The 16,462-nt window shown below is 40.8% G+C and overlaps 1 protein-coding gene across 1 annotated transcript in view; it reads left to right on the top strand.

Moving 5' to 3' along the window:
• IRAK2 (interleukin 1 receptor associated kinase 2) overlaps positions 1 to 16,462 on the top strand; it is an 81,742-nt gene that overhangs the window by 52,594 nt on the left and 12,686 nt on the right. The window contains exons 8-10 of the mRNA XM_077116570.1: positions 813 to 922; positions 5,825 to 6,020; positions 9,846 to 9,908. Coding sequence (XP_076972685.1) covers positions 813 to 922; positions 5,825 to 6,020; positions 9,846 to 9,908 — 369 coding nt within the window. The remainder of the gene's footprint in view (positions 1 to 812; positions 923 to 5,824; positions 6,021 to 9,845; positions 9,909 to 16,462) is intronic.

The following is a 16,462-nucleotide window of genomic DNA, read 5'->3' as shown; positions in this document are numbered from 1 at the left end:
GAGTCTCTGGCACAGAGAGGTGAAATGACTTGCCCAAAGGAACACAGCTGTTAAGTGTCACTACTAGGGTTTAAATTGGCCTTGTCTGGCTCCAGGTTTTAGGCTTTTTGAGAAGAAGTGTAGTAGCAGGGGTTGTCAGGGACAGTTCTTAGACAATGTGGGACTTAAGATAGGGTTTGAAAAATAGGTGATGATTTAACCTGGAAGATTCAGTCACAGAGCAGTCATGGTAGACCCTGGGATCAGGTGGAGAGGAATCTTTTAGCTCACCCTACAATCTCCACCAGCCCTTGTAAAGTCTTCCCTAATAGATGATAAAACTGGCAACAGAACAGTACATCTGGAGTGCAAACACTCCTTAAGCTCCTCTCCTAAACAGACTGCTGCCTTAAGCCCCTCCTATATGGAAATTCGAGAGCTGCCACTGTCATAGTCATAATAGTGAAAATAGCTACTGCCTACCGAGCACCTCCTATCCGGCAGGTGCTATGTTAGGGGCATACTATATCTCCCTTGAATCCTTACAGCCTCTCTAAAACGTTAGCGATTAATATTTTCACTTTATATCTGAGCAAACTGAGGCTGAGAGTTGTTAAGTATCTTTTCCAAAGTCACGCAGCTAATGCATATATGAGCTGGGATTTTCACCTAGACTTGCTTGATGTCAAAGCCCATACCCTTGCCTGTAAGGGAGGAGCCTTTTTGCCCAGGACATGAAGAGCTGCAGGGGAGAAGGAACTGAGGACCCTGCTCTCAGGACTCTAAAAAGGCACAGGCGTAACTATTTAGCCACCTCTTTTTCTCTCTCATAGAGTGGCTGGGACCCCCTCCCCTGGCCCCAGCGCATCACCATCTGCTTAGGGATGCTGCGTGCCGTCGAGCACCTGCATGGCCTGGAGATCATCCACAGCAACATCAAGAGGTGAGACAGTTGGCCTCAACCCCCCATGGGGTGGGGAGTGGTGTGGGCTTGCTCTAGTTTGCTAGCTGCCGGAATGCAACACACCAGAGATGGATTGGCTTTTAATAAAAGGGGATTTATTTCCTTAGTTCTTCAGAGGAAAGGCAGCTAATTTTCGGCTGAGGTTTTTTCTTACATGGGAAGGCACGAGACAATCTCTGCTGGCCTTCTCTCCAGACCTCTGGGTTCCAACAACTTTCCCCAGGAAAGTTGCATCTCCAAAGGCCTGGGCTGAGCTGCGAGTGCTGAGATGAGGTATGCTGAGCTGCTTGGGTTGTGCTACGATGCACTCTCTCATTTAAGCACCAGTCAATTAAGTCAAATGTCATTCATTGCAGCAGGAATGCCTCCTAGCTGACTGCAGATGTAATTAGTAACAGATGAGGTTCACGTACCATTGGCTCATGTCCTCAGCAACAAAACTAGGTGCCTTCACCTGGCCAAGTTGACAACTGAACCTAACTACCTCAGGGCTGCAAAGATGGGAGCAGCACTTATTTCTGGTCCCAGGCCTCTTCAGCCTCAATCTGTCTTCTCTTTGTTTTTCTCCCCAGTCCCCCTGCCCACTTGACTATTTCCTTTCTTTCTGTCATGTCCTCAAAAGTCAATGTTTCTGGTTTGTACTCCCTCTGACTGCTCTCAGCCTGCACAGTCTACCTGTCACTATATTTGTATTTCTGAGCTGGTGTTTTCCCAGCAAGCATTCCATACCCTGTGATGTATTTTGCATCCCACTCAGCAGCTGACCTGAACCCGGTGCTCGAGCTTTGGGCCATGTCTGCTAAGCCCTCTGGGATTTAAAAAAAATAACTAGTTAATTTCAAATTGTGGTAAGAGATACATAACATAAAAATCATTTTAACCATTTCAGGTAGACAGTTCTTTGATGTTTGATGTTAAGTTTGTTGACAGTACTGGGTAAATTTTACTGCTGCTTATTTCCAGATTGTATTCATCATCCCAAACCAAAACTCATACTCAATTAGCAATGACTTTCCACTTCTCCCCCATTCCCCTGGTAACTAATATTCTGCTTTCTGTCTCTATGAAGTCATAGAGAATTCATACAATATTTATCTGTTTGTGACAAGCTTATTTCACTCAACATGATGTTTTCAAGGTTCATCCATGTTGCCACATATATCAAAATTCATTCCTTTTTATTACTGAATAAAATAGTCCATTAATGGATATACCAGTTTTTGCTTATCCATTATTTCTTGATGGACACTTGGGTTGCTTCCACCTCATCGTTATTGTGAATAATACTGCTATGAATATCGATGTGAAAATATCTGTCTGATTGTCTGCTTTCAGTTCCTTGGGGTATATACCTAAGAGTGGAATTTCCAGGTCATATGGTAATTCTGTACTTTTCTGAGGAACTGCCAAGTTGTTTTCCACAGTATCTGCACTCTTTTACATTCCTAGCAACAATGTACAAAGTTTCCTTTTTCTCTTCATTCTCTCCAACACTTATTTTCAAATATCTTATAACAGCCATTCTAGTGAGTATGAAGTGGTATCTTGTAGTTTTAATTTGCATTTCTTTAATGGTTAATGATGTTAAGCATGTTTTCATAAACTTATTGGCCATTTGAATAACTTCTTTGGAGAAATATTTCTTCAAATCCTTGGCCCATTTTTAAATTGGCTTGTTTGTCTTTTTGTTGTTGAGTTACAGGAGTTCTTTATCTATGCTTCATATTAAACTCTTATCAGATATATGGTCTTAAGCTAATAACAACCGAATTCAACTATTACCAACCAGGTTTCGAAAGTATATGAACTCTCTACTCCTATATATCTCTGTCCCTCCCTCTTTGTATTGATTTTGGCTCACATTACATCTTTAGATATTGCATGCCCATTTATATAGATTTAAAATGTTATTTTACTCACTTGCCTGTTTCGTTATATGGTGGGGTGGAGAGGAAGCACTTACAAACCAAAAGTACAATTATACAGGATTTTGTATTTATCTATGTAATTATCTTTAGTAATGTTCTTTATTTCTCTTATGGCTTCAAGTTACTGTCTAGTGTCCTTTTATTTCAACCTGAAGAACTCCCTTTTGCTTATATTGTAAAGATGATCTTCTGGTAATGAATGCTTTCAGTGTCTGTTTATCTTTCATAGTCTTTACTTCTCCTTCATTTTTGGAAGATAATTTTGCTGGATGTAGAATTCTTGGCTGGCAGTTTTTTCTTTAAGAACTTTAAATATGTCCTCCTACTGTCTTCTGGCCTCCATGGTTTCTGATGAGAAATCCGCTGTTAATCTTATTGGGGATCCCTTGTACATGACAAGTCGCTTCTCTCTTGCTGCTTTCAATATACTGTCTTTGTGTTTTAGACTTTGACAATTTCTCTACAATGTGTCTTGGTGTAAATCTCTTAGAGTCTCTCCTGCTTGGAGTTTACTGAGCTTCCTGGATGTGTATACTTATGTCTTTTATCAGATTTGGTAAGTTTTTGGCCACTATTTCTTCAAAAACTCTCTCTGCCCCTTTCTTTCTTCTCCTTTTTGGACTCCAATATGTATATGTTCATATGCTTGATAGTGTCCCACAGGTTCCTCAAGCCCTATTCATTTTCTTCATTATATTTTCTTTCTGCTCCTCACACTGGATAATTTCTATTTTCTTGGCTTCAAATCTACTGGTTCTTTTGTTTCTGCCTGCTCAGATTGGCTGTTAAATTCATCTAATGAGTTTTTCATTTCAATTACTGGTTTGTTTTTTTGTGGCTCCAAAATTTCTGTTTGAATTCTTTTTGTAATTTCTATGTCTTTATTTTGTTCAGGTGGGATTTTCCTAATTGTCTTTAGTTCTTTGTATATGAATTCCTTTAGCTCATAAAACATATTTAAGATACTTGTTTTAAAATCTTTGACTAATAGTTCCAGTGCATGAGCTTCCTCAGGGAAGAATTTCTGGCAAGTTTTTTTTTATCCTGTGAATGAACCATACTTTCCTGTTTCTTTGTGTGTTTTGTAATTTTTTGTTGAGAACTGGGCATTCTGAATATTTTCTTGTTATAACTCTGGAAATCCAGTTCTCCTCCTTCTTTGAAATTACTTAGTATATTTTTGTTGTTGTTTTTGTTGGGGGCTGGAGTGTCAGTTTGTGACTCTCCCAAACTATTTTTTGCTCCCAAATAGGGAATGGAAAGAGAAAAGAGAGAGAAAGAGAAAGATACTACCTCTTTAAGATTCCTCTGCCCCTTTTGTCTAAGGGGGTTTGGAGCAATGACTGCCCTCCAAACTGGCCCCCAGCTCTATGAGATAGCTGACCAACAGTCAGATCGCACACACTCAGATTTTGGGGGCCTAGGTCCTTACAGTCCCCCCTGGCACCAGCAAGCTGCACCCAGAACATGGGCTGCAGTTCCCTCTCCTGCCTGTCTGTCACACAGTTGGGGAATAGGGGCCACTGAATGGAGGGTGAAATTCCCCAATATTTACCATAATTTGCCAGTCTCTTCCTCCAGCTCTTCCCTCAATGCTGCACAATGTTCCAATAGACCTCAGAGCTTAAAAATAGTTGATTCAGACAGTTCCTGCCAGTTCAATGGTTATTTTTGTGGAGGGACTGATTCTTTGAGCTTCCTACTTTGTCTTCTTCCTACAGTCCCCCTATTTGCCTCTGGAATTTTGAGTTCCTTACTCAGAGTCTTCTCAGAGACTTTCCCCCCCTGCTTGTGTATCTGTTGTTGAAAGCAACTCTATGTCAGGGAGACTTCCTGCAGGCCAGCTGTGCACCCCAGCCTCTCTATACCCTGCTCCCAGGCACCCAAGAATAAAGATCCCCTCCTGGGCACTGGCAACATGATGAGAACTTTCCGAAGATACCAGCCAGTCTGGCAAAACTAGGCCTGGGACCATAGAACTCACACTTTTCCATAGTTCTCACTCTGTTTTGCACATGGAAGCATTTTCCTATTTCTTCTTTCTCAGTTTTTGTTTAATTGCACAAGGAATTGTAATAGCGAGAAAGGAAATGAAAGGTCAAGAGATCGTCACTGATGCTGCCACCCGACTCTGAAGTTGGCCTCTATTTTAATGTCTTTTCAGCCCCTGCCCACACAACACTCTTAGTCCTAAAGTAACATGGTTACCTGGTTACCAATTCATATTATTTTCTCCTTACCATGCAAACATTTTCCCACATTGCATATCTTCATTTCTAGTGATTTCTTAATATTTCATTGAGAGGATGTGCCCATAATTTACTTAACCACTCTTAATAGTTGATGTTGATATTGGTGTCTACTTTTAAAAAAAATAGACTATTTGGTGTTAATTTTACATTGAATATTTTCACAGATATAGCTTTTTTCTTTCTTTGTAGTACTTTCTAAGAGTCAACTCATAGGGTTGAGTGGGTCAAAGGATATAAACATTTTCATGCCTCTTTTTATTTCCCATGAGCTGGGCAAACTTAGTCACAAAGGATGCTGGCATTTAGACAGGTCAGTTGGGCCAGGACTGATGGTCCGTTGGAAGGGACTCAGCTAATGCAGCTTATTTATAGGTTTGGAAAGCTAAGGTTAATCAGGGTTGACATCAAAGAAGCTACACCTCTCTAGCCAGACCAAATGCCATTCCTGAGAGAGCAAGGCTAACTCTTAGCCCCATCACCCATTTGCTGATAGTAGTGGGCTCCCAATCCCTTCTTGCCCCATCAGGACTGGCTCAGAAGCTCCATGCCACAGGTCTTTAGTGACTCCATCTTGCAGGGGTTGACATTTCTCACTGCTAAGTTGTTTTCCAAAAGGGTCTCCATGGTAGCCTCTCCATGGTAGCCTCTTCTTGCCCAGCTCTAAATGAGAGGGTTCTCTCTGCTTTTTTTCCCCCCCACAGCTCCAACGTTTTGCTAGACCAAAACTTCACCCCTAAGCTGGCTCATCCAATGGCTCACCAGTGTCCTGTGAACAAAAAGTCCAAATACACCATGATGAAGACCCACCTTTTCCAGGCCTCAGCTGCGTACCTGCCAGAAGATTTTATCAGGGTTGGGCAGCTGACAAAGCGAGTTGATATCTTCAGCTGTGGAATAGTAAGAGCTTTCTTCCCTGTTCAGAATTGGGCCTGCCCTCAGCTCCCTCCCATGAATCCTTGTAAGCTCAGGATGTAGTGGAGTCTTGTAGATATAGTTCATCAGAATAACAGCAGGGATTGACAAATTACAGCCTTCCGGCCAGATTTGGCCCTTAGCCTGTTTTGTATGGCCTGTGAGCTAAGGATGGTTTTTACATATTTAAAGAGTTGTGTAAAAAAACAAAGAAGAATATGTGATATAGACTGTATGTGGCCCACAAGGCCTTCAAATTTACTATCTGGCCTGTTACAGAAAATGTTTGCCAACCTTGATATAAAGCCACTGAGTATAGAGATTCCAGCAGGGTACAAATAGTATCTCCTGGCTTCCTTGATCCACCAACCCTCCCCCCCTACAACTATCCATCTAATTGTGTATTTGTACTTCTGTTAGTCCATTTGCCCATCCATCTACCCACCCATCCACCCATCCACCCAACCACCTACCCAACATTGCTTGTCCCTACCACCACCACCACTACTACCTCCCCTGACCATCTATCAATACCATGTGCCAGGCACTTGCAATATAAATGTAACTAAAACACATGCTCTCTGCTTAGTAGCTCGTGATCTGATGTAACAAAGCATGCAGAATCCCAATCCCTTGGGATCTTTATAGGTTTAATGTGTTAAAAGGCCAAATAAGTTTGGGAAATACTGGGTTAAGGAAAGTCAAGCAGATAGGTTTACTAAAGGATAAAGCAGAGACTTTAAAAATGATGATGCACCAACAGGCAACTAATTTGGAGAAACCATTTGGAAGAGGGGTTGAAGTAGAATCTTACATTTCCAAGCTCAGGGAATGTGAAAGACAAAATAAATGACTTTATTTCCTGTGGATATTTCAAAGCCGCATATCAACATGTTTAAAAAGATTAAAAGATAAATTTCAACCATCTGAATTTTTCTTTGACTATAACTGAAAAATGACTCATTTGTCATTTATGAATACTTCTAATCCTACCACAATCTGAGAGAGAGAGAAGAAGGAAAGAGAGAAAATGCATTGGTTGCTTAGGGCAGTTTATCCAGAAAGAGTATTATACCCCATTTCAAAGTAAATAAGTAAATTCAGGTTAAAGAAAAGAAAATGACAATGAACATTGTAAATTCACCGTAGGGGAAGAGTGCTATGCAGTGTTTCCCAAACTAATTTGACTGTGGAACATTGTTTTCTCAGAGTATCTCTCAGTGTTAGTGTTCTCTGGAACCCAGTTTGGAAAATGCTGCCTGAGAAGAGTGACAGATTCTGGTTGAACTCAGTCAAGTGCAAATGCAGCTGCACCCTGGGCTTTGCCCTCTCTCCTCCTCCCCCTGCCTTGAACTCTACACTTCCTCTCTCTGACCACAGTCATTTGACTGCACCCCTCCCACCAGTGCCCTCATTCTGAGCCACCTTCTGCCCTCACCTTGACCTCCACGCTTCAGATTCCTCTTTCCTCTGTTTTCCAACCCACCTGGATCTTTTCATTTCCTTACCCCTAGCCCCTACCCCCCACCCCTCAACCCTCTACCCCGCTACCCCCCTACCCCCCCCCAAGCCCCAGTGGAAGTTGTTCAGTGGGGCTCAGCTGGCAGTACCTCCAGGGCCCATCCAGGTCCTGCTCCTTGAAAAAACAGCAAGACTGAATCCCTCAGCCACTAAGCCCTGTAGTACAGAGCTTAAGAGTATGGCTTTAAGGGTGGGCCATGGTGGCTCAGCAGGCAAGGACGCCTGCCATGCCAGAGGACCCGGGTTCAATTCCCGGTGCCTGCCCATGTTAAAAAAAAAAAAAAAGAGTCTGACTTTAAGTCCCACCTCAGTTTCATTCGGCTGTGTTGAGTACATCACCTACCTCTCTGGGCCTTGGTTTTGTTCTCTGTAAAATGGGTATAGTGATATATATGGAGATTAATGAGATAATCCATATAAACTGGTTAGCACAGTACACTACATGTAATAAGTACTCAAGAAAGGGAACTGTTATTATTTTTGTGGTTATTGTTATTATTCCTACCTCCTTATCCTCCTGATTGCATATATTCTTGACTTTCTAACTTGGCTTTTGGTGTCAGGATTGACTTCCCCATGAGTGAACATATATTCATTCATTGACTCATTCATTCATCCAGTGCCCATTGGTTCCCTTTACCCCTTTTCTCAGCCCTGCCATTGACCAGTCAGTGTCCTCTTGAACTTTGCTTCCTCTGGGGAGCATAACCATGCATTTCTCAGTGGTTTTTTTTTTGTGTGTGTGAGCATTAAATGACCTAGCCTCTGTAGAGGTTCTGGCACAGTACCTGCCATGGGGAAGGAGTATAGAAAATGTTCCTTTATTCATTTTCCCTTGTTTTTCCCTGACTTCCAGGCAGGACCTTGCTGGGAGTCTCTTTTCAATGAGTTCCCATCCCACTTACTGCAGTGGCACCCTCTACTGCCCCTCCTGGCATGTCAGCCTGTTACTAACCCTACAGGCTCAGCGTGGTCTCTGGCCATTATCCTTTCCTTCTGGGGGTGAAGGGTTTCTTGGCAGTAAATGTGACCCTAGGCTGGCTGGCTTCAAGAGAGTTTTGTAGGAGACATATGTGACGCTGGATGTGGGTTTCTACTCCCTCAGTTTTCAGAGAATCCCCATTTAGCAGATGAGAACAAGAGACTCAGATTTTAAGTCACCTGCCCAGAGATTACATGAGCATATAAGGGACAGAGTCAAAATTTGAACCCAGACCTGTCTGACTGCTATTAGCCCTGTTGAGAATTCTGTTCAAACTTTTTTCCTTTTGTTAGTTCCATCACAGATTGTAAACTGTGGTGATTTACACTGGTATAGGGCTGCACTCATTTTGTGAGTGAATGAATTCATGAGAGACATTGTTTATCGAGGCCTTAGAGTTGAAGCATCCTATAGATATTGTGGAGACTTTCTGTATAGAATAGATATCTGCACATGGGTTCCTTCTTTTCCTGAGTGTGACATAGCAATGCCTGCTTGTCATTTCTGATGGATTCTTTAAAAAGTTTTAATTTCGAAATACTTCCAAATGTACAGGACATTTAGAAAAATAATACAAAACCATATAGAGAACCACAGTGTACCCCTCTCTACCCACATACTCAGGTCCATTAGTTATAATATTTTGTCACATTTGCTCATCGTCCCTCCCTCCCTCCCTTCCTTCCTTCCTTAGCTCCTCCCTCCCCCCTCCATCCCTTCCACCCTCCCTCCCTCTCTCTCTCTCCCTCCCAATCTATCTAGCTCTCTATCAAGCAATCCATTTTTTAAACACTTGACAGTAGGTTGTATATATCATGCTCCGTGAACACTTAATACTGCCCTATACATACCCTGCGAGCAAGGATATTCACTTATGTAACCACCATAGGGGCAGTTTTCAAGTTTAAGAAATTTAACATGTATATAAAGCTTACAGCTTATATTCCAATTTTTTTCATATGTCCCAACAATGTCCTTGTAAGCCTTTTCTCCTCCTTTATTAGATCTTGTCCAGGATCACATACTGCATTTTATTGTCATTGTCTGCTTAGTTGCTCTTCTGATAGGTTTTTTTTTTTTTATGGAATTGTCTTTACCAATGGGTAATATATATATATATATATATATATATATGAATATACATTTGAGCTCCATCCTCCCTGCCTTGTTATCAATGAACTGGAGTCATCTCCTGGCAGCAGGGTGGAGTTTTTGGTGGAAGAGGTATTTGTGTCTCTGTGGGCCAGTGTCAGAGCCGGGTGCTGTGCATCAGTGTCAGAGCTGTGCTGCCTCCATGCCCTCTCCAGGTGCTGGCGGAGGTCCTCACTGGCATTCCTGCGATGGATAACAGCCGAAACCCCATTTACCTGGTAAGGGACCAGCCGCTGTCACCTGGGTGGTACATTTGGGCCTTATACAAATGGGGCAGGGCGCGGGGATCTCCACTGTACTCATTTTACAGATGCTGAAGAGGCTTCGGACCAGGATTGTTTTTGTTTTGTTTTAATAGGTTTTTATTGAGAAATCTTCACACACATACAATCCATCCATAGTATTCAGTCGTTGGCTCACAATATGATCACATCATGTCGTCATCACCATGAGCATTTTTAGAACATTTGCATCACTCCAGAAAAAGGAATAAAAAGAAAAAAAATGACTCATATATCCCATACTCCCTTATCCCTCTGTTTCAATGACTTACAGTATTTCAATTTACCCAATTTTTACCCTTCATCCCCCCATATTATTTTTTGAATATTTTTATTTATTTGTTATTCTTAATGTTTTTATTGTGAAAAAAAAAGCAATAAATTTCCAAGTATATATCAACAAGTAGTTATAGAACAGATTTTAAAGTTTGTGTGGATTACAGTTCTGTGACTTTTCATTTTTTCTTCTGGTTGCTCCAAGATGCTGAAGACCAAAACAAATATCAGTATAATGATACAGTCATACTCATTTGTTAAATCCTAACTTCTATGTTATACTCCTCTGCCTTTCTTTTTTTCTTTTTTGTGATAAATAACATAAATGCAAAAAAAGCAATAAATTTCAAAGTACATCACAATGACTAGTTGTAGAACAAATTTCAGAGTTTATTATGGGTTACAGTTCCACAACTTTAGGTTTTTACTTCTAGCTGCTCTAAGATAGTGGAGACTAAAAGAAATATCAATATAATGATTCAGCACTCATACTCATTTGTTAAACCCTACCTTCTCTGTATAACTCCATTATCACTTTTGATCTTTTTCCTACTCTTTAGGGGTATTTGGGCTGTGTCCATTCTAACTTGTTCATGTTGGAAGGGGCTGTTGATAATATGGGATGGGGGATGGAACTAGTTGATGTTCTGAAGAGGCTGGCCCCTCTGCATTTCAGGACTTATCTGGTCCAGGGACCCATCTGGAGGTTGTAGGTTTCTGGAAAGTTACCCTAGTGCATGAAACCTTTGTAGAATCTTATATAACACCCTAAGTGTTCTTTAGGATTGGCTGGAATGGTTTTGGTTAGGATTTGGCAAATTATGATAGGTAGCAATGTCTAACTGAAGCTTGCGTGAGAGTGACCTTCAGAGTAGCCTCTCGACTCTATTTAAACTCTCTCAGCCACTGATACTTTATTTGTTACACTTCTTTTCCCCCTTTTGGTCAGGATGGAATTGTTGATCCCACAGTGCCAGGACCAGGCTTATCCCTGGGAGTCCTCTCCCCACCATAATTTATTTATTCTTGTTTTTTAACTCATCTGTCCTTACTCTGGATAAAAGGACCATCAGACACAAGGTTTTCACAATCACACATCAGACCAGGATTTTATTTGCATCTTAGTGAAGTAGTTTTAACCCGTGAACACCCAGCCAATGATTGCTTTTTATGATCATAAAATTTAGACCATTTACAGAAAACCCTTTTCTTCTTTACAAATCAGGGAGCCATATAGTTAGGGTTTATCCTCAAATTGATAAAAGTTCATTTTGGCCCTTTTAAATACCCTTTTTCTTTAATAAAAACAATCATTTCCATTTTGGAGATTCAAAGTGCTGTGATTCACTTATATGCATAATGCCATTAAAAATAAATAAATGACAACCCAGCCTTGCCCTCTGTTTAAGGCACACCATATACATTATCTTTCTAAACCTTCTAATCAGCCCTCATGAGATCAGTGGGCTCATTATGTTTATTTACAGATGTGGAAAACTGGCTCTGAGGTTACCTGAGGTCTCAGAGTCCCTAAATGCTGGAGCTAGAATTTGGACCCACTCTTCCCTGACTTCGGATCCTGAGTTCTTAATTGCAACAACTCTCTGTTGACCCATTGACTCTTGTGCCAATCAGTTTTATCATCATCCCCATTTTACCATCTAGAAGACTGAGGCCAAGTGAAATGACTTGTGTGAAGTCCCCCAGTGATCTCAGTGCTGGGGCTGGGATTTGAACCCATGTCTTCTGCAGACTTCCAAATCTTGGGCAAGCTCTAGGTCTCTTCCTCAGCTTGAAGGACAGCTCCTTTTCGGACTCAATGTCAAGGCTATTGTAGCAGACAACTTTTCTGAGACTTTTCTGAGAGTAAAGGTAACTTCTGGGGGTAGAGGATGTGTTCTTCATCTGGATTTGGTGACAGTTTCACAGGTGTGTACATATGTCAGATTTATAAAAGTACATACTTTATCCTCATTATTTTGTTTAATTTCATGGTATCGATGGTATGTGTAAGACTGTATTATAATCTTTAACCACTTCCCAATTGATAGATATTTCACTTGTTCACAGTGCTTCACTCTCATGAATAACACTACCCAAAAAAATCCTTGTTCATCTGTCTTTCCTCACTTGTGTGAGTGTTTCTCTAGTGTAACAACAGAACTGCTGGGGCTGCCCTCAAAGCACTCCCTGGATCTCTGCTTACTTACAAAAAGTGGCGGTTAATTTAGTATGGGAAGGGCAGAAACAAGTTCTGCTGACTTGCCCTGGAGCTGAACTCCCTGGGTCCTGCCCCTCTTGGACTCCAGATGCTGCAAGGGGGTCCTTTGGGCGTAGGATGTGGTTTTAGGTTGTTGGAGGCAGTTTCTTCTTGCCAGACAGGTTTCTCAAGGTGTGTCTCCCAGCAGTCCTCCGGGGCAGCGTGGGCGAATGTCCCAGTTGAGAACGGGGTTTTTGAGACACGCGTGTGGAATTTTCTAGATTTTTCTTTTTCTTCCTAAACCTATCGAAGACATAATTTTTAAAAATTTTAGTTTCTTTCTCTTCTTCTAGACCCAAATATGGTCTCTCATCATTTTCTGTGGTGGTACATGAAATCCAAAGATGATCAAGATTTGTGTCAGAAATGAAGAATTCCTAACATTTAGCGTGGACCACAGAGTGGGAGGAAACAAACTTCTCCTTAAAACAGGTTGGGGGACCATTAATTGTCACGGTGTTTTCTGAGGGTTAATGGGTGGTTTCCACCAAAATTTAAAATGTGTGTTCCCTTGGCTCTAGCCCAGCAGTTCTGTTGTTACACTAGAGAAACACTCACACAAGTGAGGAAAGACAGATGAACAAGGATTTTTTTTGGTAGTGTTATTCATGAGAGTGAAGCACTGTGAACAAGTGAAATATCTATCAATTGGGAAGTGGTTAAAGATTATAATACAGTCTTACACATACCATCGAATACCATGAAATTAAACAAAATAATGAGGATAAAGTATGTACTTTTATAAATCTGACGTATGTACACACCTGTGAAACTGTCACCAAATCCAGGTGATGAACACATCCTCTACCCCCAGAAGTTACCTTTTCTCTTTGCAATCCTCCCCTCCCACCCCTTACCTCTCCTGCCATCCCCTCAGTGGCCATGGGTCTGCTTTTTGTCACTTTACAGTAGTTTAAGTTTTCTGGAGTTGCACATAAATAAGATCCTACGACATGTGCTCTAGTTTGTCTGGCCTCCTTCACTCAGCGTAGTTACTCTGAGACTGATCCGTGCTCTTGGGTATGTCAGCGGCTCATCTCTTTTGTTGCTGAGTGGTGTTCCATGAGTATGGCTGTGCCATCGCTTGCCCCTTCATTCATCTGTGGATGGACATTGGGAATATTTTCAGTTTGTGACCTTTTCAGATAGAGCTGGTAAGTGCCTTTGTGTGTGGGTCTCTGTATGGACACACACTTTCATTTCTAGTGTGATATATAGCTTAATCACAATGAAACTCTCACTTTTGAGGTATACAAAAATCTGCGTTTTGACAACTGTACACAGTTGTGTAGCCACTGCTGCCATCGAGATGGGCTGTTTCCATCACCCCATCGAGATGGACTATTTCCATCACCCCGTCATTCCTCAGGCTGTATTGTAGTCAATCCCCTCACCCTACTTCCAGCCTCTGGCAGCTGTGGGTCTCATTTCTGCCCATAGAGTTCTCTCTTTTTTTGGAGTGTCACACAAATTGAATCGTCCCAGTATGTATGTGATTGTTTCTGGCTTCCTTCACAGAGCACGATGCTTTTGAGAGCCATCCATGCTGTTGCAGGTGTCAGCATCTATTCCTTTTTATTGCTGAGGAGTATTTCATTGTGTGAATATAAGACAATTCGTTTATCCATTCAGCAGTTGCTAGACATATTAATTGTTTCCTGGTTTTGACTGACATTTACAATCTTATTTAAAAAAAAGAGAAAAACGCATATGTTCTGACAGGGATATACCACCATGAGAAAAAAGCAAGTATAGAACAGTATTTGGTATAATCCTATTTGGGGTACTAAATAAATGAAAGAATAAAAAAGTTGAAGGATATAAGTTTCTTATAAAAAATTGGAGGTAATAATAGTACCTACCTGATAGAGTTTTTTGAGGGTTAAATAATATTAAGTGCCTAAAACAGTGATTAGAATATCATACTCACTATGTAAGTGCTTCCTATTAACATTATTATTGCTACTGCTATTATTTTAACTACTTTGGGGATATTGTTTGCCATTATAATAATTATTATGTATGAGTAAATATATAACTAAAGCGATCTGTACAGCAGAAAGTCTAGAATACTATAATCTAAACTATTAGCAGGGGCTAAGCTTTGGAGGGTGGAAATGAAGGGAGAGGTGAATTTTAGCTCTAAAAAAACTTTATTTCTGTTTTAATTTTTAATGAAAAATATTGGCTTTGTAATAATTTTTATTTAATTAACATTTTAAATGAAAGTAATACACAGATTTAGCTTAGAAAACCCAACCACACAGAGCAGCAACTCTGTGTCTCTCTTCTCCCATTACCAGACCTACCCTCAGGGACAACCATGTCTTAAAAACCTTTCTTGTTGCAGAAAATTTCAAACATGCAAAAAGTAGAAGAATATAAGGAGTCCCTATATACCTGTCCTAGGGCCATCAATTATCAACGTTATGCTTTCTAATTTCTCCTATGCACTCAAAGAACTTTTTTTCCTGGTGTTATTTAAAGCAAGTCCATGTCATTTTGCCATTTCACCCATAAAATAGTTATTTCCTAATTCTTTTATGTAATTTAATACCCACTCCATGTTTAGACTTCCTAAGTTGTCTCAAAAATGACTTTTTCAAATTCATTTGTTTGAAACTGACCCACGGAAGGTCCACATATTTCCTTTGAATATGTCTCTTAAGTCTCTCATTCTTCAGTGCCCCCCTCCCATTTTCTTTCTATATGTCATTAATTTTCGCATAAAGTGGGTCATATGTCCCATAGACTGTTGCACTTTCTGTATTTTGCTGATTATGACCTTGTGGTATATTTAACTTGTTTCTCTACTCCTCATATTTCCTGCTCCCTGGTAGTTAGATCTTGAGACACGATTCAATTTATTTTCATTGCTTGTGTCAAAAACACTTCACAGGTGGTGCTGTGTGCTTCCTGTGGCCTCACAACGTGCGGCACATTGCCTGCTGTCTGACTTTCAGTGGTGGGTTGGTCTGAGGTTCAGGTGGCATTACCAGTTCCTCCCTAGCACCCTTTCCCCAGGTGGTCTTAGCACCTCTTGATGACCATTGCTAGGTGAGATCCATATTTCATTAGGGAAGAAAATGGGTAGTCTACTTCAGTCATTCTTTCACAGCAATCACTTTGAACAGCTTCTGACTTTATTGCAGATGGCAGTAACTTCCATATCTGTAAATAATAGGCTTCAGTTGTTGTTTATTAATTTACCAAGTTTAAGCATCCATTTTACTTTTAAAAAAGATAAACGTTTAAAAGTCAGGGGTCCGGTGGTGTGATGGTGGCTCAGTGGCAGAGTTCTCACCTGCCATGCTGGAGACCTGGGTTCCATTTCTGGTGCCTGCCCATGCAAAAATAAAAAAAATCAGGGTCACTGTAAGCCAGTGATTGTATACTTCAGATGGTTTGTATGGTGTGTGAACATATCTCAATAAAATTGCAAAACATTTTCTTTTTAAAAAGACAGGGGTCATATAAGAGGATTGTGCAAAAGGGTCAGAAATACAACCCTTGTCAGTTAGAGGCCTTTAGTCTTCATGTATTGACAGGTGTTAGATATTACTGGACCCTCAGATTATCTGTTTTCTTGTTGGAGAAGCTGAGGCAGAGGGGGGACTATTTATCTGTTTTGTTTTTGAAACAAGTATTATAACCCATGTCTGATAATCTTTTTTTTAATTATAAAAGTATTTGTATGAAAAGTTGTATGAAACACCTAGAACTCTATCTGAGAGTCTACAAAAGTTCCATGCACTGTGATTACTTTCCAGAAACCTACAACCTCCAAACAGTTCCTAGGCCAGATAAGTCCTGAAACCCATAGGGGCCAACATCTCCAGAACATCAGCTAGTCCCATCACCCTATCCCATATTATCAACAACCCTTTCCAAAATGATAAAGTTAGACTGGGCAGGGCTCAAATACCCCTAAAGATTAGGAGAAGGATCAAAGGGG

This window comes from Tamandua tetradactyla, chromosome 9, assembly GCF_023851605.1.
Source record: "Tamandua tetradactyla isolate mTamTet1 chromosome 9, mTamTet1.pri, whole genome shotgun sequence".
Lineage (NCBI taxonomy): Eukaryota > Metazoa > Chordata > Mammalia > Pilosa > Myrmecophagidae > Tamandua > Tamandua tetradactyla.
The sequence above is the reverse complement of the archived record's forward strand: the minus strand, read 5'-3'. Positions and strand labels throughout refer to the sequence as shown.